Genomic DNA, 27305 nt, shown 5'->3' with positions numbered 1-27305 from the left:
CCGATACATATCTGTCGGCATAAATAATAACGAGAGAAAAAAACACACATATATATATAACACCAAGAAATAAGTGGCAACGGGAATGGAATTGATAAACAAAAAAATTTGGCATTTAGCAGCGTATGCAAGATAAAAGAAGATTACATTACAACATCAAACAGGTAATTTAAATCTTCTTGAGCCAAGATTTTAAATTGATAAAAAAAGATGTACATGAAGATTGTTCTTTTATTAAATGAGTAAGTAAATTAAATATTTTGGGAGCTAAATAAAGGAAAAATTTTTGGAAATGAGTTTTATTTGGCCTTGGTACCTGTATAGTATGACGTCTAAATTGCATTCCAGACTTATGTAATTTCAGACTGAGATGGCCACTTCTTTTATAAAACATTTTTAAACTTTTATAAACGTACAAATGTTGCAGAGGGAGTAGCTTTAATTGATTGAAAAGTGGAAATGTATGCGTGAGTCTATTTTTACTCAGAATGATACGGATGAAGGACTTCTGTGTGACAAAAAGTGAAGAAAGATTGCTGACGTATGTCCCACCCCAACATGTAATGCAGTAACTCAATCTAGATTCTACTAACGCAAAATAAAGAAGTTTTAATATAGATTGGGAACATTTATTCCTGATAAAATAAAATTTCCTAATGTTCCGATTTAATTCTACACTCAAATAATTACTATGCGTTTTCCAGGATAGTTTTGAATCTAAAAAAATCCCTAGATACTTAAAGGTGTCTACTCTATTTACAACTGTGCACATACAATCCGAGATACAGCCATCTGTCACACTATGATATTTTAGGACACCAAAATCATCGAAAGTACCAGAACCAAATAACATATATTTAGTTTTATCTATATTTAATTTTAAATTATTATTTCTAAACCAGATATTTATTGAGTTAAGATCATTTTGCATGTTATTCCTAGAGTTAATTGAAAAGTTTTCAGAGTAACAAAGAGCTAAATCATCAGCAAAAGCAGTGATTTTTCCTTTCAAATTAAAGTTACACAGGTCATTTATATATATTAGGAATAAAATAGGTCCAAGTACTGATCCTTGAGGTACACCAGATGTAATTTGTCTTTTAGAACTCAAAACGAAATTTACTTTCACACTTTGAACTCTGTTAGTAAGATATGTTTTGAAAAATTTAAGTGGCAAACCCTGAATTCCTGCATATTCTAGTTTGGTTAGAAGAATACTGTGATTCACGGTATCAAAAGCTTTGCTGATATCTAAACATAATGACGCAACTTTACAATTATTGTTATCTGCTATATACACATTTGAAAGAAAATTAACAAGAGCGTCCTCTGTACTTTTTGCCTTTCTGAATCCAAATTGGTTCTCACTAAAAAAATTAATGCTGTCAAGAAATTTAATTATTCTGGATTTAATTATTTCTCCTATGACCTTTGAGAAGACAGATAGTAAAGAAATCGGTCTGTAATTAATAACATTCTTTTTGTCCACTTTCTTGTGTATTGGAGAAACGATTGCAACATGACAAGTAATAAAGAGGGCCACAGAATGAAGAAAATATCAAAAATTCAGATAAGAAGAAATAAATCTTTCAAGTGAGATGTGGGAAAATGCGCGACCGTTTACAGAACTGTCCATGTACTGTATCAATGTTAGCTGGGGATGGAACGAGAATGAAATATGATCCAAAAGGGGGAAATGGACGAAAAAGCTTAAGAAACACAGTTTCTATAATATAAGCACAAGTAAAAAAAAGCTGTTCAAGGCAAGTCTCTTACAAAATTTCTCAAACTTTTTACGTTCATGTGGATTTTGAATATTCCGTGGCCCTTTTGCTCGATATCGAGGCACTTGGGTATCATTTTGAACTGCACTTCCTTGGAATCACAGCCTTATATATATATATATCACCACGTTGAATATAATCTTTTTCTTAAAATATCAAGTAGCAACGTAGCTCTCATATGAACGAACCTCACATGAAGTACCAAGGTCAATCGTTTGGGAAACCCTGCGCTCATGACACTCACATGGATCCTGGAACATAAGCACCGGAACCTGGAGGGCCGAGGCTGATTTTTGACCAATTGAAAATCTAAAATTAGTCAAACCTCTAATTGTAATTCTTCGCGATGTTGGCGTCGGAAGAGTCACTGAATTCACCTCGCTTATAGAACCATAGCCGATTTACGGTACGGGAACTGACTTTGGCAGGCGCGGGTCTAGGACTGGGTAACCAAATCATGCGACTGAGAAACCGGAACCTAACGCAGATTAATTTGATAAAAACTGGGAAATCTCTAAAAAATGTTTTCAGAGGGCATTATAGTGTCGAATCGTAATGCAGTGAATGAAATTTCCTCTTAGCACTAGAAGAATGGGATTTTGTACGGTTTAGTTCATTGTTCTCAATTTTTTCTCATTTCAGACAGCTAAAATAAAGTGAAAATTTTCGCGAATCGGCATGAATTGGGAAAAATACTAATATTCGAACCGATGAAAAAAATATTAGGAAGAAAATTTCCTCTCTATCAGTTCTAACTTATTACATTTCACATTGCCATTAAAAACACAAGAAATCCCCGTTAAGTTAGGACTCCCCTGCTGAAACCTATAGAATAAAAACAAAACTATATTTTATAGTTCTTGAAATAAAATGATTGTTGGCTTTAAACCGATGAATTGAGTGGAAATGCGAACAACATGTGGTGAAGTGATCTATCTATAGGCAAACTTAAAAACATATTAACTGGTATTTTAGCGCATAAAAATTTGAACCGATATTATAACATAACTTGTTCGATTTCATTCTGCAATATACACCGGTAAGAAAACATCTAACTGCTTGAAAAACTATAATAGAAAGTTAAGTTTCTCATTTTTGATATAGGTGGCAGCAGAAATTCTATATATATTTTTTCTTGGACTGAACACAACGCATAAAACCTACAATCAAAACAACTAAGAAAAACACACACAAAAACAAAGACATTACGATGACACAGACATTCAAGGGAATAAAAGTACCTTCCTGTGTGGGTCAGTCAGTTCTAGCAATTAAAGAGTTAATTTTGGAGAGATTTTCTTTCCGGATATTTTGAAGAGAAATATTTTGTACAATTTTAGAATCAATCGCAGAATTTTTTTCCATCTCGGGCACTGTATACTATACAGCAGGAGTGGCCAACTTCTTTCTGTTCGCGGGACAACATAATGGTCAGCTATAGCGTCGCGGGACGCATCAGTGGTGCAACTTCGGTGTACAAGCCGCTCCATTATTAATTGAATTAATTTCGTCACTAGAAACAAGTTCGTAAGCAATTTGTTAATCAAGAAATCTTTTCCGGCTGCTTTTACCTTGTCGCGGGCCCCACAAAATCACTTCACGGTCCAGACGTTGGCCACCCCTGCTATGTAGGGTGTCCCGGAAGTGCTAATGCGGCTTTTATCTCATCAATTGTCCATCAGATATATAGTTTAAATTAAAAAAAAATGCTCAAAAGCCGTTCAAAAATTCCCGTTACCAGTTTTGAGATTGAAACTAGTGTCAAAAAATAAAAAATTAAATTTTTATACGGTCCCCATGTTTTATACTTGTAATTTCCAATCAGAAAGTTGTTAGCCCGTCTCTCCGAGGCCAATAATATTGACCGAGATATACCCGAATTCTCGAAGACGGCATAAATGATGTAAAGGGGCATTGTCCGTTAGTTTGTTTTCATATTTTTTTCCATGTTATTTGAATTAAAAAATCTCAGCGAATATAGCGCTTAGAAACATGGAATTCTTTCCGTTGGCCTCAGGAGATACAGGGCAACAACTTCAACTGGAAGTTAGAGGACAAGGAGAACGTATAAAAATTTAGATCTATTTTGCGGCACACTGCATTCTCACTCTGAAAACTGGTACAGGGTAATTTTTGAACGCATTTTGAGCATTTTTCTAAATTAGAATCGTACCTCTACTACGAACGGTTGATGAGATAAAAGCCGCATTATCATTTACAGGACACCCTGTATAATAGGGCCATATATTGAGTTAGCTTGCATAAAAAAAAGAGGAAATATATTTTTCCAAACTACGACTTTTCTTCTATGAATCCATCGGGATATTTTATTTCGCTGGAAGTGAAGTTCCTCGTTTTCCAAAAACACCTGTTGCAGCATATGAGGGCCCCATGACCGCACTGGGCTGCTAAATTAGACCGCAAAAATTGAAATTGATCAAAATACGGCCATTACACATTTGCATCATAGCTGTCAAAGAAAGCATTTCTGTAGAATTTTATGCATGTGAGCAGAAACACTTGCATTATCGTCGATGAAAAAAATTATGAAAAAAAACGAAAGTAATTTTTTTCATGACAATTAAATTTATCACAGTTTTAAATTTTTTGGCTATTTTTTTACGTGACCGCGTCCTGCATGTTGTCGACATTTTTACATGCCCGGGGCATGTTGGGAAATACAGTAGATATACTCAGTAATGGTGTAGTTATTGAAAAATCTGAATTAAAAAAAACTAACAAAATGAATATTCTGAATTTAAATTTTATTGCATGCAAATATACATATCCAGGTCAGAAAATATTGCTTTATTTTATAAGATTTTTTTTTCAAGATTTCATTTCCTTATGGTTGCAATAAAATGCATTCGAAAAAAAATTCCAGTAAAACGAATATATTTCAAAATGCAAGAAAAATGATGTAATAATACCATACAGTTATACAAGGTAGAATTTCGTGGCATGCATAAAAAAATTGCAATAGAATTATATATGGACTAATTCATCTATTATGAGGCGGTGGTTCTATTAAATGCGATGATGATCATCATATACGATATGATGTATTTCTGGTTAATCCGTCAGTATTTCGTGACGAGAGTATTTGCGTAACTGACGTACTCTTCTTTTGCAGCACTTTGATCCATTCCTGAAAAATAAAGTTAATTATAAAAATTTAAAACCCCACAATGGCATGTAATCAACTTCCAATTAATACCACCCAGCCCAGAAAAAACATTAGGAGGCAAGTAAAGCTGTGTGAATTACAGCCAAAAATCGTCAATTCAAGTAATGTTGCTAATTGTAGCCAAAAAATTTGTCAAAGGAATTTACACTATAAAAGTTTGATAAAGTGATGAAAAATGTCACCAATAAGATTATTGGTTACATTCTAGAAAATGCAACCGATTATCTTATTGGTAGCATTTTTCACCACTTTAGCAATTTTATCAAACTTTTACAGTGTAATTCCGGCCAAAGGCAGATAACTATGTCCCGCTGTAGGTGTGGTAATATGGTATGGTCATATACATGTTTGTCGCATATAACAGTCATGAAAAAAATTATATTATGATTTTCATGAAAGTTATCTTAATTCTTGAATGCAAAAACTCAAGTAAGCTTCGATTGAAAATAAAGGGGGGGGGGGAACGGGACATTACATAAACAAGTTGGGACGGCCAAAATTAAGGGAACATGTCCCGTAAAATACAGGTGTTATGGTCACCGATTTATATTTAAGTTTCTGGCCCGCGGACTGAAAAGGTTGTGTACCACCACCACCAATTATTAACGTTATAACAGAGTTCAACTGCACGTCCAAAAAAACTTATTACGAATACGGTCGCTCAAATAGGGGGGCCACTTTTGAGTGCGAACTATTTAAAGAACAGAGACGAATTTACGAGAGAGTTGCGAAACGCGTTCAACGTACGACCAGTATCTTCTGAAATATAGTGTATAGATGTAGTAATAGTTGGGAAGGGGGTCATCTCCGGGTCAGATCTCGGTGGGAACAAGGCACGTATTCAGCGAAAAAACTAGTTTTACGCGTAATATAAATTCCAACTATTGAAGGGGAAAAAGATTTAGAGCAAAATATTAATAGTGAATGAACGCTTTTTTCCAGTTTTATTCGTGGAAGCTGACCGCCAAGTTTTTTTTTTTGATATAACCTGTGATTGAGTTGAAACACGTGTGAAAACTAGGATTTCAGAAAACTTCGAATTTTTGCGGTTTTTGGGACGGCAAATATTTTCCGATTTGCTCGAACTTCCAATACTGTATTTAGCGAAAAACACCGAGGAATTTAAGGAATAACTCTAATTGCACTGAGGAATAACATTAGCATTTCTTATACTCGTAGTTGTCGAACACGGGGCCGCAACTGGGGGGTCGGGGTGGGAAGCAGGCGGGTCTAGTGCCTCGGGTGCTGGACCAGAGGGGTCGCAAATCTCTTCACATTACAGGGGTGGGGGCGTCGAAATGCGTACTTGCCCGGCTGACCAAGCACCTAGTTGCGACCCTGTCGATATCTATCACGAGAAGTATATATCAGGACCCACGAGAAGGGCGTGGTAGCCCAGGGCGATGAGATACTCGCCTAAAGTACCAAACGATGTTTAGGAGGTGCCCCCGGCTGACCAAGCATCTACTTGCGGCTCTGGTCGCACATTCAGCAGAGGCGCATTTATGATTTTGCCGCCTCTGGGCTATAGGAATTTTGCCGCACATAATCGGGAAAAGATTCTCTTCTTGAAAACAGGAGTGACATTTTGCTGAGGGTTTTAATGATTTTCACTGTGTAGATCAGAGAATTTTGAAAACCGCTTAAAAGGGTTATCGTTATTTTCTGCAGTAATCGTCTCAGTTGGTTTTCTGTGGTTTTCCAACTGCGTCGTGAATGCGACCCGGTCCCCATTCGATTACGTTTCCCCGCAGAGTGGACCTACAACATGATGTATTCACATAACGATGATGAATTCAAACACTTACCGTCTTCACTTTAAAATATGGAAGAAAGCTGACAGCAAGAACACGAAACAAGCACAACTATGACGCCATAAATATTTTAGGGGCCACACACACATTCCGGCATGCACCGATTCATTAGAAATTCCGCAGAGGAATGTGTACGAGGTGCATGCACAGTTAAGTAACTGTAGTCCCGTCTAATTTCATAAATATAAAGGAAACCATCTTACCTTTCTTGCCGTTCCATGCTTCCCATTTGGCTTTACCTTTCAGGTCTATCAGGCCCGGTTTACCTGAGAAAGTATTCACGTATTACTCGAATTGCATTCAAATCTATTGATTGTTAGATATCCATAAAGAAAAAGTAAAATTGTGTTTCTTGAACTAAAAATGCTGAGCCACCTGGCGGACGAGCGGTCAGCTTGCCAACCCGTTCTGGGTTCGAGGCGTCCGAAAATCTGTTCGTCCCATCAAACTTCATTAAACCAAAACTACAGCCGAAACTTAGTACAACTTCAGGGGACAGAGTTGGCTAGCTGAAAATGTGGCCAACATGAATTATCCGATCTGAAAATGTGGTTCATAAAGCAAAAATTGGCACAAATATGTACCTAGGTATAAGCATAGTTGCACCTAGCAAAAGATGCCAATATGAATAACTAGGAAAAACTTTGGGTTAAACTGCAGTTATATGCATTGTTTTTTTTCCCAGCTTTGTTATTAGAACTATAACGCGTCATGTTACCAAAGCCGTACAGATTTGTTTTAAGAGACTGATACGCCTTCTGCCTTCTTCACGAGCAGTGGGGACATTTTCCAGTGCTGTTTTTAGAGTAACTTCATTACATTATAGTCACTAGTTTGTTTTAATTTTCCGTTCAACCCTTTCTCATGAAAATATTTTCTAGACTACGTTAATTCTCTCCAAGGTAAGTTCATGTTCATCGGAATTTTCACTCGATTTCCATATGTGACGGTACATCCTTGTTCTGATGTCAAAACATGGACGATGTTAAAAGTTTAGAATATTCAGTCGAAACAAGGATTGCATTACGGAAAACAGTCAAAAACATCAATGAAGCTATATTCGGATTTTTTGTAGCCGTGTATAAAATTTGAATGTTCCGGAAATTTCTTTTTTTATACAGGGTGTCCTTAAGTGCTAATGCGGTTTTTATCTCATCAACCGTCTGTCGGAGTGGTACGATTTCAATTTAAAAAATGCTCAAAAGGTGTTCGAAAATTACCCTGAACCAGTTCTAAGAGTGAGAATACAGTGTGTAACAAAATAAAAAAATATATAAATTTTTTATACAGTTCCCCTTATCCTCTAATTTCCAGTTAGAAAGTTGTTGCCCTGTCTCTCCTGAGGTCAACCCAAAAAAATTCCAATGTTTTTAACTTCGATATTCAATGAGATTTTAATTCAAAAATCGGAGAAAAACAGCAATCGGGAAATAACAGCAAAAACTAATTATGGACAATGCTCCTTTCCCTCATTTATGCCTTCCTTTCCACAACTTTTCTCCAATTTTTGAATTCGAATATCCGCGAATATTGCAGTTAAAAACATGGGATTCCTTTTGTTGGACACAGGGCAACAAATTTCGTATCGGAAGTTAGATGACAGGGGGGAACCGTATAAAAATGTAGATTTTTTTATTTTGTGACACTATTTTCACTCAAAACTGATATAGGGTCATTTTAAACATTTCTTAAATTGAAACCATACCTCTACGACAAAACGATGGATATAAAAGCTGCATTAGCGCTTATAGGACACCCTTTATACAGAGGTTCTATACGAGTTCGACATTTGACTGCGCTATAGAATCATTTAAATTGCATGCTTACTCGTAGTGTTGTCACCAACCGTGGCCTGCTTGTAGAGAGCGTAAAGCTCGAGGAGTTCACTGTCGGACGGACGGTTCTTAAGGTTCTTGATTGCATCAGCTGCAGCGTTGAATTTCTGTTGGAGAAAAAAAATTCATCCAGTTCAAGGTTTCGCAAGACAAGACATTAACAAGCATGCAAATATCGAACCGTGGAAAATATAGTCTGTCCTTGCTAACGTGAAAACAGAAGGGACCAAGGAAATCATTTCAAGTTAATCGGATGGAATGTTCTCCGATAAAATTTTGACAATCACTTTTAGACGGAATCAACAATGTTTCACTTTCACGAGGTCAAACTGTGATATCGCTCACCAATAATATAGCGACTAATAATTTATTCTTCATCTCTCCAAGCTGATTTATGTTATTTCAGGGATTGATCGATTGATCGTGACGGTAAATAGATCAATTGCTATTCGTAATTAAAAATTGTGTTAATCGACTCGATCAATCAATAAAAATTTTAATCGAATTTTGATCGATCAGTTTATAATTTTAATTTAATCAGTTTAGTCAGATAAAGTATGTTTCTATACGAAACATTTCAGATAAGTGACCGTATTTAAAAATAATTGAAAATCAATATTTTGATCAAATTTTAGGACACGAGGAAATACAAGTCGATTCAACGAAAACTAGTGACGGTTTCTAAAATTACCGAACAAAAAAAAAAGATCCAAGTTGAGATTTTCCGGGATATGACAAGCACGTTCACAGCATCTCGTTCCTTTCATACTAGAGACATGAACATAAACTCGAAAGTGAAAATTTTGCAACTAGTTTGATCACTTATATATGCTAAGGTTTTCCCAGAAACGCAGGTATGTAAACGCATGCATCCACTATTGAAACACATTTTACAAAACATTTTAGAAAGAATTACTTCCATGGAGTAACATGGAAAACGACTTCTAAATGTTTACTCGGCCCAAGTTCTAGAAATTTGCACATTCATGTTTCTGGTGAAGGGGGGACGATATTAAATAACTTCAAACGGGTGCGGCCTTTATTTCTTAATCTATTTCTGTATTTTGTTTAAATCCATTCAGTGGATAGATTCATGAAATGAATAGAATATATTCTTATAGTATCAATCAATTATATAGTTACCAACACTACGTTTGCTATGAATGAATAGCATTTGAAAATAAGTCAGTGAGTGACCGAAAAGTGACTTGGAGAGTTTGCAAGCACGTGAGTGAGCAAAAGAGTTACCTAGAGTAAGCACATGAAGCATGTGAATGACCAAAAGAAACCTAGAGAGCCAAGGACCAGGTCAGTGAGTGATCTGGTGCTGACCATGCTGCGTGTGAAAGCATGTCAACGACCAAAAAAGTGATCTAGTGATGTGAAAGCTTGTGAATGACCAAGAGCATGTGAGAACGTAAATAATTAAAAGAGCGACCCAGCAAGGAGCCATGTCAGTGAGCAATCAAAAGAGTGACCTAGAGAATGTGTGAGTATGTGAGTGATTAAATGAGTAACTTCAAGAATGCGAGACCGAAAGAGTGACTTAGAAACACAGGTGTACTTGCAAGAGTAGAGGGAGGTGAAGCGGGTGGTGAATTCGAGGAAAAAGTCAAGAAAATTAAACTAGAATTTTGTTAAAGGGCGGCAAAACCATAACTGCGCCGCTGCCTATGGTCCGCGGACCATAGGTTGAGAAACGCTGCTCTATTGCATTGGAAAGAAAAACCTGTTCCTTCGAAAACAGACAATGAGAAAGTTGTTCTTACGTGTAATAATATTCCCATCCAATGTTTTTTGTCACGCAACCCTCTCTCTTCAAGGAGTAATTATAGATAGGGTTAAGAAAAAATGGTTGCGTTTGTCTTATCTTCTCTTTACAAAGCGTTGCCGCTTGGATGAGTTCGTTCCTGTGCAGCATCTTCTAAAGTTTGTTTTCAACAGGGTCTCCTCCAGTCACGTTTTATCCCAAGGAACCATTTCTTTTTTCGTATCCAAACGATTTCCGTCATGAAACATTGTTCTTCCATAACGAGTTTTCCTCTCTAAAACAGATAGGAAAGTCTTTCATTACTGTCTGTGAGACGAGTTTTTTCTTCGGGAGATTTCGGTACATTCTCAAAAGGTATCCGAGCTGAACGAATGGGCAATGAAGCAAATTTATTGAAGCGAAGTCATATTACTGTTCACATCTCTCGATACTGCGATAATAGTCACAGCCTTCCTTAGCGGTATACGACAGGTGCGATCACACCGGGCCTCGCACTCACGCTTAGAAATTGGAGTCTTCCATCAGTTCCAAAATTATTTCTTACATTTACTGTTAATTATCACCAATTCTGAAACTATTCCTTGCATTAATTCTGAAATTAAGCGATATAAGGAATAACCTAATATAAAAAATTATGAGTGCAGAGAAACAGTATAACCGATTGGTCAAATAGCGATAAATCGGTAGCCAGACTAAGGATTTGTTCACGTGGATAGGGTATTAGGATTGTTTTTCCCTCAACAAGATCAGTTGATAATGCGTAATATGATGCTAATGAAAGACTAAGTATAAGGTGTCCCATAAAATTCGTAAATAGTTTAAAAATTCATAAAAGTTGAAGGAATCTGTACATTTGAATACGGTTAGCGGAAAAGTAGTCCTCGCAAAAGGGGATTTCAGGAAAAAAAAAAAAAAAAAAATTATAAATTTGTCAATAGAGAACACTGAACAGAAACAAATAACTACATAGATATATGCGAATTAGAGTCCTATAAAATGTAGGGTGTCCGATTAAGAGCTCATATCTGAATTTTCCCTGTTACCGGTGCTTACATAAAAGTATTCAATGTGATGTTGACATTGGTGGATAAAGCATTTGAAGTTTTTTTACCTCAGCTATGAATCACCGGCCGAAGATTTACCAATGTTTCGCACATAAAAGAGATTGAAGAAAGGTTCTGTCCAATCACCAATGATTTGCTTTCATGCAGTGTCCTCTATCCAAAAAAATTGTCCAAATAAAAACCGCCCTTCGTGAGAATAACTTTTTCGCAAACCGCATTCAAATATACAAAAATTCCTTCAAATATTTTTTTAATGAATTTTTAATCTATTCGCGAATTTATGGGACACCCTGTACTTTGTAAAATATAAACGATTCAAGTGTGACCCGTTTCCGTGACACAGTCGATCTGGTAGTTAAATTTTAAGACGTAATCAAAAGAATTGGATATCACGATGTCTCGACAAGATCGGCAGACATCATTCCCATTATGATAAATTATGTATTTTCCGAGCGTTGTTAACGGGCCGTAAGTGTAATCTGCTTTAGGGAAGGTATATCACGGCTAGTCTGGTACTCAAATTTGAATACGTATTTCACATCGATGAACCATCGTTAGATTTTTCTCATAGACAAGCTTATCTGCGTCGTATACTCACCGAGATTATAGCGTCCAGATATACCTTATAAAGACGCCTTAACTGAGATGAGCGTTTGAAGTGTGACCGATTTCGGTGATGTGACGGTAAACTTCTCGAGTTCAAATTCTGGTACCTGGCCCACAGGGTTGCAAAAACGTACCGTATTATGAAAGTCAATTATTGTGTGAAAAAGCGATCCGAAATCAAACACTTCATGTGATAAGAGATAAAGTATTCAGGTCGTGTTGCCGACATCAAACTTGTCATGCAGTGTCATCGGTACACGTACTTACACGCACGGTAGTGAACTGCTGTGTAAACTACTGTCTACTTAATCATGATGACAACCAGTTTACGTGAACGCGTCTTAAACAGGTCAATGCGACTGGAGAAAAACCCTTAATAATCTTCCTTTTGAAACACGTGCCCTTTCACTTTTAACACGAAAGGGGAAAAAATACACCAGAAATAATCTTATTAACAAGGCCGCAACTAGGAACGAACATTTGCTGTCACTCTGGCCAGTATCAATTTTGGTGCCTCCCCCCCCCCTCCCATTTATTTTGAACGGAAAAGAGTAAACTCTGTGCCCTTATCGATCACCCAGGGCACCGGTCACCCCCCCCCCCCCGCTCTCCCTTAGTTGCGGCCCTGCATATAATGACCAGGACATTTTTTTTTTCCCAAGACATTCAAGACGTCGTAGATTAGTGAAAAAAATGAAAAAATCCATTTTGACGATGAGCAAACATCTAATGACCTCGACATGTATATGAAAATAACAATATTCCTTCTTATTAATCATCCATTACCACAGATGACGGTGTTTTCTTTCGTCGCGTCGCAGTTCAAGGCGACGAATCAAAGACGCCATTAAGTCCAGTTTTCGGTTGCAGAAATGCCGATTCATTTTGAACTGACCTTTAACTATTGGGAAATAACTCTTGAGCAATCAGTAAGAAATACGGAAAACATTCAATTTCACTGGCACTTGTATCAATTTTCCTCCGATGACAACTCCGGAAGTTTCCAAAAGTCAGTGGGTTTTAGGATGGATATTACAGGTGGAGATTGACTTGAGAATATGGAGGGGGAAGGGCACGGTTATGACTGAGGAGGGGGGTCATGGTGATGCCAATTCATGTCTATGCATATACGTTACATCAGTCGGCTTCTCCGTTGACGCTGGGGGGGGGGGGAAAGACCCCATGCCCCGCCCGTATTTCCGCCTATGATCGTTCGAGTTGCGAGCACTGCTTATGCTTATCAAATGAAGAGCACCTTTACGGTAACGTTGCATATGCCTGAAATCTACATTAATCGTAATTCTTGAATACAATTTTTACAGGGTGTTTTAATTGAAACGTTGATCAAGTGCTCGCGAGCACGAAATCGGGCATGAGCATTGAGCACTCTTGGTACTCGCTTGCAATAGGTAGAAGATGGCTGTGCTAATTAACTTTTTTTGACCACTCATTCCCCAAATCTGCGAACCCGGGCGAGAGTCCACTTTGCCTCGTCTGTCTGTCACCTCCTTTTGGTCGCTCACTGACCTGATCCCTCGCTCTCTAGGTCCCTCTTTTGGTCACTCCCATGCTCACACACACACACTGGGCAGGGCCATAATTACGATTTGGGTGGTGGGGGGTGGCAAACGTGATTTTTCAGCCCTTCCAATGAAGGAATATGAAATTATTCTTCCTTTAAGGTGTTTTTAGTATTTCCGTGAATTCTGTAATTATGTATACCTTTTGTGGATATCGGATTTGGTCTCTCGAACTATGTAGCCTACATAAAATCATAGACCTCAAAAACTGTTTCGGATCAGGGCTCCCCGAATCCGTTACGACGGCTCTTTTAATGTATCTAATGCAATCGTTTTTCTACGCAAAGTAGCCATTTTCTAAAAATGCTCGGTGGGGCCGCAGCTAAAAGCTCGGAGGATCCCATTTGGCCCACGGGCCATGAGTTGGAGACTCCTAGTGTACGGTTGGGTAGTAGTAGGAAAAAGTAATATTCGTAGAAATAAAGTTGCATCGTTACAATGAAATCTGAATTTCCCTGTATATTCCCCCTTATGGTTTACCTCGTGCTCTAACGAAGTATTTCCTGGTGATTGTTAATTACCTCCGTTTCGAGGAAAAAAATTCGAGAAGCAAAGTCTAGACGTTTTTTTTTCCTCTCTCTCTCTCCTTAATTCCAGAGTTCTCGATAGTGACTCATAAATTTTACACGAGGAAAAGAAAACAGTTATCTAGAGCTATATTACGTACGCGAGAAGCTTATTTTCAAAAAAGGGAACATTTCCACTTTTGCTGAATTTACGGTAGAAGTAAAAAACCATTTTTCTTCATAAAGGAATGCTTTATTAAAAGTAGAAAATAGCCTAACAGGTAGCAGAGCATAAAGGAGTGGTATAAGAATATTTAAATATTATGTTTCTTGATCAACATCAAGGGAGTTAGGCCGGGATTATACTATAAAATTTTCATAAATGTTTATTTACAAAACTTGATAAATGCAAGCAATTAAAGTGAACGAATACATTCGAACAAATACAACCGGTAACCTTATTTGGTTGCATTTTTTCATGTTTTATAAATGAACTTTTATGAAACTTTGTATATAAGGCCCGGGATCGCACTATAATTCAGATTTTGTAAATGTTCCGTTTTCAAAGCAAATTAGAGGAAACGCTACCTATTGATGCAAAATGGAACTAGTTAAGTCTGGAAAATTGGAAATTTATGCGCCACCCGTTGATTCCGGAATGTTACACCTAGCCAAGTAAGGTACCCTTACTTCTCTCGTGAATAGCACAGAAAAAAAAACACGGTCATCCTGCACTGGAACCTAACTTATACTGGGCGCTACTGTGAGGTCGTGTGCAAATCGCGCTGGACTCGTCCTGAGGATCCAGGTTCGAACCCTGTTGACGGCACTGTGGTGGTCGGCTGATGGTGGTTTTCTGCGGTTTTCCAGCTTCGAGGTGGCCCATAGTTAGAAAAATTTATGGCAGATGACAGCACTACACATAACATTGAAAACAAACTTCACGTTAGGTTCACAACACGTACACGCACATTCCAGCATGTACCAATTCATTAGAAATTCCGTAGAGGAATGCGTACGAGGTGCATGTACGGTTAAATAGTAGTTTCGGGGTGCGAATGCGAGCCGGTCTTCTATTTGGAAAAGTGTCTCCGCGGAGAGCAGGCAGACCTACAACATACTGACATAACATGAAAATTTAAGTATGTCCGTCTTTATTTCAGAAAATGTAAGACAGATGGCAACACGAAACAAGCGCAACTCTACAACATAAATACGTTAGGGCCACACACTCAGAACACACATTCCGACATGTGCCAATTCGTTAGAAATTCCGTATAGGATTGTGTGCGAGGTGCATGTACGGTTAAGTAGTAGTGGAACCTCCCATAATGGATGGACACTCGTTAGCGGATATCTCCACCAACTGACTTCTTGTGGATGTCAGAACTTTTGAAACTATGTGGATGGGACTCAATTACTATTTACTAACGAACACTCCTCGTCAGCGGACAAAATTTTCGGTCATTTGGATGCTCGTTATCAAGAGGTTCTACTATAGAATGTGACTTTGAATGTGGTTCTAAAAAAAGTGTCGTTTTGAAAAAAAAAAAGCCTTATTTCAGGTAGGAAAATTGCTTCGTTATGTTCCGTTTTTCAATGAAAAATACCGAAGTGAATGAATAAGGTGAATATGTTGTCTTTTGACAGAAATGACGCACTTTACATTATAATTTCGACCAAAAATATTCCCGTTTGAATAAACACTGTTGCATAATCCGACAGAGCTCATCCCAAAGATTCAGAAACCGGTGAAAAGTGCCTTTAGAAGAAAAGTGGAAATTATCCCTTTTGAAAATAAGCTCAATTTTTCATTCAATTTTCACTTTTAAATATAGTATTTCTTCTTCTACTCCTATGCGCTGGACTATTTCCACTTTTGTGAAGCAGCCCATTCTGAGAAATAAGTTAATTTTACTTCTACTGTAAATTTTCTAAATGTGGAAATGTTCCCTTTAGAAAATAAGCTCCTCACATATATTCATCTACGATAAGGGCTAAAAAAAGTTTTATGAACAGTAAACTTAGATTCAGATAAGACAAAAGCCTGGGCTAAAAAAATATTAATCTTTACTCAAAAAACGTTCAAGGGCAAGTGGACGTCCGAGTGTCAGCATCTAATAAGAAGTAGTCTTCCATCAGAGTTAAAAAAAGTGTTCATTTTCAACTCTGCTCTTATAATTATCAGATAACTGAAGTTACTCATCCATCTAAAAATAGGACTAAAAATATCTCATTGACTAGAATTCTAGAATTTCCCATTCTATAACTTTTAGAACTCTTTAAGCGTCATTGACGAGATATCTCGGTTTCTTAAAAGCCTCTAATTTTAGCATTGACAATCCCAGATATCCTGTAAAGTTGATTTCTCAAACGTTGACACTTTTCCCTGTACTCTCAGTTTGCAACTGCCAAAAATTCGAAGGAAGCCTACTTCATTTTAAAAAATGACATTCTGCCGGGTGTTTAGTGATTTCTGCTGTGCTGCTTAAAATTCTTAATATTCATACGCCCCATTCAAAATAGTCATGTTTTTAATAAAAATAACATTAGTAATTTCATAGTTTGGCTTTTAGGTTCGAAGCAATTCAAACGTTAACTAACTTGGATTTATGCTATTATATTAATCCTATCGAGCATGCATAACACTCATTAGGACGAAATGAATCTAAATTTTTAATTTTTTCATTTGAAGCCCGATTAAACACGATAGGCACAACTGGTCGGAAGACTCGCGCTACCCAATAGAAATCTAGATAACGTAAAGATTTTTAATAGAAGATCCCCAGCATACACAATAAGCGGTCACGAGTTCAAAACAATACTCCGATCCATAATCATGAAATACGTATCCTTTATTTTCGAATAGGGATGTTCCTCTAATCTACGTACTATCAAATGAATCGATATTCTCCGACATGACAAAACATTCGCATATGCATGTGCGACTTCCATTTAAACCTCACCAGGGCAACGCGATCGTTCAATATTAAAACATGATTTAACACGAAGGGAAAATGGTATCCAGCGTGCGTTAAAAAACAAATTTAGGGAAATACTGTATATACAGTACTGTAAATACTGTATATACTGTATAACTTAGGCCGGGATTACACTATAAAAGTTTTTTAAAAGTACTGCTATAAAACATGAAAAATGCCACCAATAAGATTATTGGTTACATTCTAGAAAATCCAAGCGATGATCTTATTAGTAGCATTTTTCAAGTTTTATAATAGGACTTTTTATAATGTCGTAAACGTTTTCATTTCATATATTTACCAAGTCGAAGCCCGTTTTTAATGAATAAATTCACCATCACGAACTCAGTTCCTTATTAATAATTATAACATAAAACTAATTAATTGCCATGAACTTTATAGTTGCTAACACTAATTAAGCAATTGTTAAAATTATTTACTCCTGACGCTGATTAAGCAATTAGCAATTATTAAATTACCTATTACTATAACCTACTCCGACTATCAATAATCGTCATGACCATCAATTGGTTCATTGTAAACGGGTTAACTGTTCAAATTAATTAATTTTCTCCCAACAGTATGAAGATTAAATCAATTAATGATAATTGGTCATTATTTCGTTAGCGTCAGGAAGTATTGAGTTCTAGGTGGTTGATTAATTCAATAGTTAATAATTAATTTAGTGTTTAATAATTATAATTAAGTAATTAATGAGAGTCAGGAACTAAGTCCGAAATGAAAACGCTTACAAGCGTATTTCGAGCTTTTACCGACTCGCCTTGGTAAAACCTAGGTTTTATCAGTCTTCGGGCTTTTACCGTAACAGTATATATACAGTAGACTCGACTATCCAGCTTCCGTACTATCCGCGGCGTAGTTAAAAAATAATTATAAAAAAAATTCTCAGTAATAAAACGGTGAGTAATTTACTTTCCCAGGGCGTCGCGAATAATCATTTATTTCATTCAATTAAGCTTACGTTTCATGCTTATATTTTGTTTATTTTGGCCCTTTCGAGCAGCCTAAAATCACTAAAATCCCTTGTAAAATGTTATACCTTTTATAAATGAAGTCGGCTTTCTTCCGATTTTCAGCAGGTACGAACTAAAAAGATGTAGTGAAAAGTGTTCTATCGACAAATCCACTTTACAAAATACATGAGCTTGTAAAAGTTAAAACAAGAGGCTTTTAAGGCGGCGAGATACCTCTTCAATGCCACTGAGAGGGTTAAAGAGCATTTTGTACAGTGTGTACATGAGCTTATATTTTCTGCAATTAAGTTGGGCATTATGAAATTTACCTTAAAATTTGTGCAATATCTTCATTCTCTGACTTCCATTTTTTGTAATAAATTTTTAAAACATATATACCGCACATAAAAGATATTTATAGAGTACTGGCCTGTACTAAGAGGTCAGAGAATATGGATAAGAGGATTTTGGTGTAAAAAGTGAATATAAAATTAACTTATTTCACAAATTCTACAATCAAACCACGAAATAACGAAATCATAACTATCAAATTTTACGATCTTACCCCGGTATAATTACCTCCCATTTAACAACCTTAATTATAACCAACGACGTTAGGGTATTATTGCCGGTAAAAGTGATAATTTTTTTTTGGTGCAGTATATTTATCAAATTTGCCAACGCTTGGGTATTTTGCATAATCACCGGTAAAAGTGAAAATTTATCAAACTTACAGAGATGCATATTATGCATAATAACCGATTTATCACATTTACTGTAACATATATAGCCCCTCCCCAAAAAAAAAATGCAGATTTGCCCAGGACCCTAACTTATGAGGGAACAAGCCCCGATTGTTGTAATCAATATTTTCATCGATAAATTAATTAATTATTTATACTCACATCGTCCACAGACATTGTACTCAAAGACGAACGGATTTGTTGTTTAATCACAGAGAAGCTGCGTAACCAATTGCTTCGAATGATCGACCCGAACTGGTTCCAACTCATCGTTTGGATTAAAATTTTGTAGCCAACGATCAGATGGGCGCCAAAGGAAGCGACTCCTGGCGGATTCCGCTCCAATTACGAACAAGGAAAAACAACATTTTCATTTTCATAGGTTGTAGTATTTCGACATTATAAAATAACAAAAAGAAGAGTTTTGTCCCTTTTTCCTTATATTTTTACAATGATGTCACCAGGAAGAACATTCATTTTCTGTCCCAACCTTTACTTTTTTACGTTACACCATTTTTTTTGCTCGCCAATTGCTGTTTTCTGCGGTCAATGAAGCGAATAGAGTTGTGTAAAATAAAAACACAATTTTCCTCAAGTTTTCGTTTCGAATTTTATCTTATGTATCGTGAACACACTCATATGCACTCGTCCATACCAAACACAACACGCAAGTCGAATATTTAACCCATATCTACAATAGCATGAGTCACATCATCACTTTAGTTCAGCAACTGGACTTCCCCCAGCCTCAACGGTCTAAATTCACTGATTCCGGAACTATAATCAAACTCGGTTATAACGACATTGAAGATTGCGTGTAATTGTGCCGTTATAATCGAAAGACGTTTACGAGATTCGTCAAATATCAAAAATGTGATCTCATATGCAATCACACAAATACTAATCATGAAGGTGAGATTTCGATACACTCAGGGTGACCATATTCTATCGACAAAAATGCGGGACACTGGGATCATAAAAACCAAAAAAATTTCACCCCAAATTTTGCTAATAATCAGTGAAAATTACCGATTAGTGCTTATAAACAGGCCATGGTGGAAAATAAAGCGCTACAGTAACTCTACAGTGAATTAAAATGCAAAAAGTAAAGGTTGAACATATTGGCACATATACATATAGGAGTAAACTTGTAATTTGAGCGTAGTACACATTGAAACACTTGTAACAGCAGGGGCGGCTTAAGCGAGGGTGCAAGGGCGCACCCGGGCTTCAAGATTTAAGGGGCGGCAGACATCATTTTCGAAATTGAAAGTTTACATGTTGAAAGTTCACTTGTTATATTTTGATATTGATCTTACTTTGATGTGTGTGAGAAGAAAGATGTTTTGAAACTTGAGAACACAGACAGTAGCTGTTAAACTAGAAATAAGAATGCACCCAGTCACCGGAGGCAAGTATCAGTTTCGGTACCGTCACTACTGCATAATTTCTATGGAGCCGCAAAGTAAAGGCAAAAGGGGATATTCGACCTCTCCCTAGTGAAGTGCTTGGAGCATCAGAACCTAGTTGCTGCGTGGGAACAGAGAGGAATTTTCTTTTGCACACCGTGTCCAGTGCCGTTGCTATTATAAGGCAGAGGTCTTCAACGTTTTTCTAGTCGTAAGCACTACCTGTATCCATCATTAAAAGAAGAGCACCCTTACAGGAAGTTCGACATACGAATGCATGAAATCAAGATTGATTTCAATCCTTAAATGCAATTTGTACAAGGTTTTTGATTTTAACTTTGACCAAGTGCTCGCGAGCATGAAATCGGACACGGGCATCATCGAGCACTCTGGATGTTCTCGGGAGCACCGTGGTACTCGCGAGCAACGGGTTAAAGATGTCTGTTATAAGGATTCGGCCTTTTCGGGAGCAAAGACGTTTTTTCTCTTTAACAAATGTATGGATATTTTTTTAAAGGTTTCCCCCCCCCCCTCCTATTCTTTTTTTAAGTATGCTGTTTGGTAACGTTGTATGAAAAAAGAATAAAAAAGAAAATTTAAAATAATGCAATGGGAACTACAGAAGAAGCTTAAACATTTGGTCTGTCTCAAAGTTTTGGTTTGTCATCGAATTTTATGACCATGTGAGAAAATGAATACAGTAGAAACAAAACAAAAGCAAAATTTTCCATAGCAGAGATTGGGAGGAGTCTTCGGAAAGTGATATGAAGAAGAAGAAGCAAGACTGAAGACACGTTTACCCAGGGTTTCTAAAATATATGGACACTGAAAAAAAATAACCAATGATAAGAAGCTGATAGTCTGAACACAAGAAAGGGTCAACTTTCTTCAACTTCAACAAAGAAGAAAATATTATTCTTTGATCAGCAGCAACTGAGAACTGAAGAAAAAAAAAAGAATAGTATCAACAAACATCCATTCCTCCAACAATAAGAATTATTCCGTAAACTTGACTATAGCAAAAGTGGACATTGTTGGGCATATATATTCGCAGACTCGCTTTGTTGATATTTTAGTTTAAGTGGATACTTGGTTAAGTTCGATCCTCAAGGAGACGACAGTGCTATGATGCAGAAATATGCAGTTGGATAGATGATCTATTGAGGTGAGTGATATGAAAATTTTATGATAATTTATTCTTTTTCTCTATGCATGCATGTACACTACATCCAGCAGAAGACCTTTGGGCTGGGAATTTTTACGGGCCCCTCTATAGTGAATTCGTACGGGTATAGTGGAAAAAAACAAAGCAAAAAAGATAAAAATCATCACTATCCTTGTCATCTTGTGGGAACCACGATGTATACGCATATGCTTATAAAATTCCGATATTATGTGTGACGAGTGAGAAATTCTTTTACATTTTATCCTGTTAGCAGTGTTTCTCGATCTTTAAGTTCTTGTTAAGGACTAAAATTTCTAATTACAATTTTAATTACACCCTTCCGCTATATCTTATGTTTTATTTTTGAAAAGCCGGTGTTCTGCGAAAAATGCATCAAAGACAAAATATATATCTTAGCAATATCTTATATATATCGTAGAAAGGGAGCTCAGATATTTTTGTTTACAATTTAAATTTATCACCTAATAAATTAAGCTTTGCTCTGCGGCTGCTAGACAGTCTCAAAGATGCCGCTAATTTTTTGGTGACTGATAAATTCATTTTTGTGTTATACCTACGTATACGTAGGTTATGTATTAATGTATTTATCTATGGCTATAGCATTTAATTTTATATTATCAGAAAGAAATTTTTTCCTTTTGATTCCAATAACTAGCCCCTTTTTGCCTTCACCTTTCCTTTTTTGGTAATTTGTGCGGCGCAGATTGAGAATCACTGCGTTAATTGAAAGTTTTGATTTAATAAATATTATGTTGACGTCAAACGTGTTTGAAAATCAGAAAAAAAGCAACGTTGCTACGGCAAAAATATCGAATTCAATAAGAGAGTAAAATATTACTAAAAGCTCGATCCCTACGATCGTGTTCTAACTAAAAACGTGTTTTCAGTTAGGTTTTGTTTATTGATGCTGTTAACATGAGTCAATCTTGATCATAAAGTAACTATAAGTTTTGTTTTTATCGGTAGCAGCAGTGAGTATCAGAAGTGTTTCATATTCAGTGACTGCTCGGCCCTCGGCCTTAGCTTTATATTATGTGATGAATTTTTACTTCTGAATTTGTTCTGCGAATGCTGTTTTGTTCCATAAATAATAAAAAATGGTTTGAATAAATTTGAAAATAAAACAAACGACATGGTAAGACCCAATGAATGAATGAACGCCAGAACTTTGCCACTGGACTTATCCCGTTGCCGAGATCTGTTCCAGCCCAGCTTCGTGGCAGAGTCTGGAACAATGGTAAGACCCAAAAGACCGCAACTAAATTTGCTAGTCAATTTACTTTATGCTAGAGTAAATACAACATTACCTAGACCTTTCAGTTCATGAGTCGGAAACCAAATTTAAATCTCTAGATACGTGGTGACTTTTTCAAAGATTGCATCCGTTGAGAGAGCCCATGCCACCTTCCTGTACAATATCACCAGAAATTTCACTTCCTATTTTGTCTTTTATGCGTCAAAGTCGTCTAAAAGTGTCTTTCATTGGTATTGCAATAAAAATAGTTATGATAAACGAATGTTTATGCTTATTTAAGTTCCGTGGAACCAACCACTTCATCATCAATGGTTTCGTTTTTATGAAAACATTGAAACCTCTTATTCTTGAAATAATGTTTCTACCTTTTCTGAGCACGCGCATATAATGAGATAGTTAGAAAGAAAATATTATATTTTCTATTTCTACTTAACTATTAAGCTCCTCATCATATTGGATTTTTTGCGCTCTAGGCAAGCACTTCTGTGCGTCTCAGAAAAAAAGAGGCGAATATTTGATTACGAAAATGAACACAATGTCATACAGAATCCGAAATTACATTTTAAAATGAATTTCTACTTCTTTTTATTAGACATCGTCGTTAGTAAATTAGAAGAAAGGTTTAAATTGTTTCAGGATCAAAACAGTTGTTTTGCTTCCTTAGAGAACTTGGGAAAATTCACGAACTTGAATCCAGAAGCTAAACTAAAGCAATGCTTGAATTTACAAAATAAACTGATGGATTTTAGTACTAATAATTCGGACATAAATGCACAGTTGATTTAGAAAACGAAATAGAAATTCTTTCGACACAGATAAAATCGGCAGCATCTTCAGTTGAAATTTTGAAATATTTGTTTAAAAATAACTTAATTAGCATATTTCCGAATTTATCAATAGCTTTACGCATTTATCCTTCCCTATCACTGTTGCCGAGGGTGAACGATCATTTTCTAAGCTAAACATTATAAAAAATTATTTAAGATCGAGTATATCACAGAAAAGACTATCTAAGTAGTTTAGTAATAATAAGCACTGAAGATGACATTGACAGATATAAATGATGTGATGATTACTTTATACAGTCGAATCCCGTTGTAACGAATACCGTTATATCGAAAATCTTGATTTAACGAACACTTTTCTAATCCCCCAGATAAGCAAAGACCCGGAATTCCTTTATAGGGGCGTGGTGGCCCAAGTCGATAAGATACTCGCCTAAAGTATCAAAGGATGTTTAGAGGTGTCGCGGGTTCGATACCCGGTTCATCCTTGTCAGAAAACTTTCCTGACACAGGGGTACAACAAAAATGGCGACATGACCGCAGAAAAAATTGCTACCGCAGGGAGTCCCCCATCGAGGGGTTAGCGCACCAACCTCTCGATGAGTGTAAAAAACAAGCCTGCACCTTTTGTTTTTACTTTTAAACCGTACACCACCCAGACTCTGTCAACATTCGTCAATATCAGCCCTTGCCCGGGTTAAGGGGCTGGGTGGTGTCGGGGAACTTTATTTTCCATGTACATAGAATAGATTAAAAAAACAAAAAAAAAGGACAGGCAAAAGAAAATACTAATTAATTACAATACATACAAACATTATGAGCCTTCATCGCAGGACTTGCTTGGGTCCAGCATGGTCAGGGGACGAGTTTATAGTCAGACCTAGTCTGAGTCTTCGACGTATCGCTGATGTCTTCCTGCCAGTCTGGCCGAGCGTCTTGACTCCATAGCGGTGGTGGTGGACCTCTCCTCATCCAAGTCCGGTCCGATCATCTTAGCCTTGTCCGGGCTTTCTTGTAGAAATCTGACAAGCTTAATCAGTTTTCTTGTCGGCTCCGGTCTTTTTAGGGCATCGGCCATCCATGTTGCTTCCATGGCTCCCGAGGGAGCTCTTAGATGGAACTCTTTGGTGTGACGACATGATGTGGCGTAGTGGAGTTTTGTCCCAAATTCACCACAGCTGCAGCGACATTGGGGATGGACCTGAACCTTCGGAGGTTAACAGAGAATGGGCCGTGTCCAGTAACGAGCATTATCAGTTCTCTGCGCCACTTGCTGTTCCAAGTTTTCCCGCGACGCAGGATCTTATGCGTGGACCTTCCCGAAGCCTCCGGATCATCCTAGGCTATTTGCCAGTTCATCATCATGTCTGCCCATAGCCTGGCTTTGGCAGCGGATGCCGGCAAGCGGATTTCATTTGTGAAGCTGACATTCCTTGTGGCCTCCTTTGCGTAGCGGTCGGCCTCCTCATTGCCCCACAAACCCGCATGTGCCTTTATCCATGATATTTTGATGTTCGGGTGTCTGTGGAGCAATGTTCTTATTTTCCGGGCCGAATGGGGGTGTGTCTGTGCATTCTGGATGGCCATGATTCCGGAGAGACTGTCCGTTCTTATGTGAGCATGTTCTTTTCGTCTTGCTGCTTCCTTAACCGCTGCTAGGATGGCATGTAGTTCTGCTTGGAATACTGAGTTTCAAGGCTGGAATTTTGACTTCCATATGTCCACGACCTCTTCGTTCCGGGTTCTTACTTACCCTGCCCCTGTTGCACCTTCAAGCTTCGAGCCATCGGTGTAGTAGATATCGTGCTCTGCGGTATTAAGCAAATACAATCAAATACAAACAAGCCTGCCGTTCGGAATCGGTATTAAATTGTAGGTCCCGGTCTAATTAGCCCTCGTGTGCAGTAAATGACCGTGGTGCGACAAAAGTGATCAAATGATCAAGTGATTCCTTTATAACGAAATTTCGTTTTAACGAAGTGATTTCTTCAGTCTCTTGGAGTTCGTTATAACGGGATTCGACTGTAATAATAATATTATATGGTAACAGAATTCGCAATAAGAAAATCTATAAAAATAGATTTTGATTGCTGAAATAAACTATTGGTATTTTAATTTTATTATGATTGTGTATTGAATATATAAGAATGCGTTTGGTTTGTATTAGTGTTTTTGCATTCACTTGTTTCAAATTACTGTGCTCTATTTCTACCATCATTTTATTTTTTATTTTACATCCACACGCAAACCGGCTCCACAAAGTTTCAGAGCCGTGGCGTGAATCTCTGATGTAACCGACCGCGTTCGGTTACTTGTGACTAGTCGTTTCGTTGCTTGTCAAGTTGCGAGAACGCACGAGCTCTTGCAACTTGTAGAGCGCTCTGGACTCGATAATACACGTTGTATCATCATAACATGTCATATTCACATTAAACAGAGCTCAGCTAATCGCTGAAGGACAACTCATACAGTGGCTATGCGCACGTTATTATGAAGCCGCGTAAGTTTCGGCACGATTGGACTCAATTTAGGCAGACCAACGGCGACATATTGTAAAGCAGCGGTTCTCAACCGGTGCTCCGCGGAGCCCTTGGGGGCTCCTTGTGCACTTCCCAGGGGCTCCGCGGCGACTCAAGGAAAAGAAAATAAATAAGTAAATTTGACAGATAAATGAAAAAAAGAGGCCTACGGGGTTCCGCCATAAAAATTATATACAAAAAGGGCTCCTCGAGTCAAAAAAGGTTGAGAACCGCTGTTGTAAAGTATCCCTATTAAAAAAAATAAATTGGCGCTTGTGTAAACTTCATTATTTTATTCACAATAATGTATAATTAAAGTATAATAAAATTAGTATTATTTTAATAAATATTCCATTGCTTTTATGGTCAGGTAATGAAATTTCATACTAATGATTGACTTTTTTTGGTGAGTTGTTTATGTTACTATATATCTAAAAATTAAAATAGAACCTCGATTATACGGTCAGGTTTTGATAACTGAGACAAAAATACAGTCGGTTATAGACAAAACGGAACTATTCTCTTTCGTTATACGCGAACTTTATTGTATCCGTACCGGCTCGAAAAATGGTGCTCGTGTACGATACATATTTTTCAGAAATCTAAGCATTCGGAAAAAACGAATAGATTAAAATAATATATTTTTTAATGAACAATGACAATTTAATTAAAATTTCTCGTAGGTCTAATTGAATACATCAACAAAAATGTGTGCCAATAATTGCTTTTTTTTTTCCTGATAATAAATTTTTTTCGCTTAAAAAATGACTTTAACTCAAAACTTTCAAACGCTCACATATTTACAGGTCAACGCAGTACAGTTCGAGATCACTTATGTGACCCGCAGCATATTTACAGGTCACCGTAGCACAGTTCCAGAGCTTTAAGTGACTGTAGTCATTGACATATCATTTAAGTGACTTGCGACGGGTCGTATCCGGAAAATTCTCACTGCCATGCAATTCACCGCTAGGAAAATTCACCGCCAAATTTTCCGTGAACCGCGACGGGTCATATAAGTTATCTGGAACCGTGTTACAATGATCTCTGTAAATATGCTGCGGGCCACTCAAGTGGTCTGTTAATATATCGTGCAACTCAAGTGATCTAAGAATGCATCTCACTTCGGCGATTTGGAAATGTGCAGTAGGTAACTTAAATCACCTGTAAATACATAATAGGCCGCTTAAATGCTTTGGAACTGCGCCGCGGTGATTTTTTAAATATGCTGCTGGTCATTTAAAGTACCTTGAACTTGAACTACCAGACAGATCGTATATGAATAGTTGCCTCACAAATTCGAAAT

The 27305-nt window shown here is 37.1% G+C and overlaps 1 protein-coding gene across 1 annotated transcript; it reads right to left on the bottom strand.

The window, feature by feature from the left end:
• Positions 1-4528: 4528 nt before the first annotated feature.
• LOC149078582 (acyl-CoA-binding protein homolog) lies at positions 4529-19151 on the bottom strand. The gene is made up of 4 exons (XM_089240695.1): positions 19008-19151; positions 8613-8727; positions 6989-7051; positions 4529-4932 (listed from the first exon to the last, which is right to left on the bottom strand). Exons 1-4 carry the CDS (start codon positions 19113-19115, stop codon positions 4865-4867), a joined length of 354 nt encoding a protein of 117 aa, XP_089096821.1. The 5' UTR covers positions 19116-19151; the 3' UTR covers positions 4529-4864.
• Positions 19152-27305: the final 8154 nt, after the last annotated feature.

This window comes from Pholcus phalangioides, unplaced genomic scaffold (genome assembly GCF_987345545.1).
Source record: "Pholcus phalangioides strain wild (caught in Gottingen) unplaced genomic scaffold, Ppha-v1.0 ptg000013l_1, whole genome shotgun sequence".
In the NCBI taxonomy this organism is placed as follows: domain Eukaryota; kingdom Metazoa; phylum Arthropoda; class Arachnida; order Araneae; family Pholcidae; genus Pholcus; species Pholcus phalangioides.
This window is presented reverse-complemented; position numbering and strand designations above follow the sequence as displayed.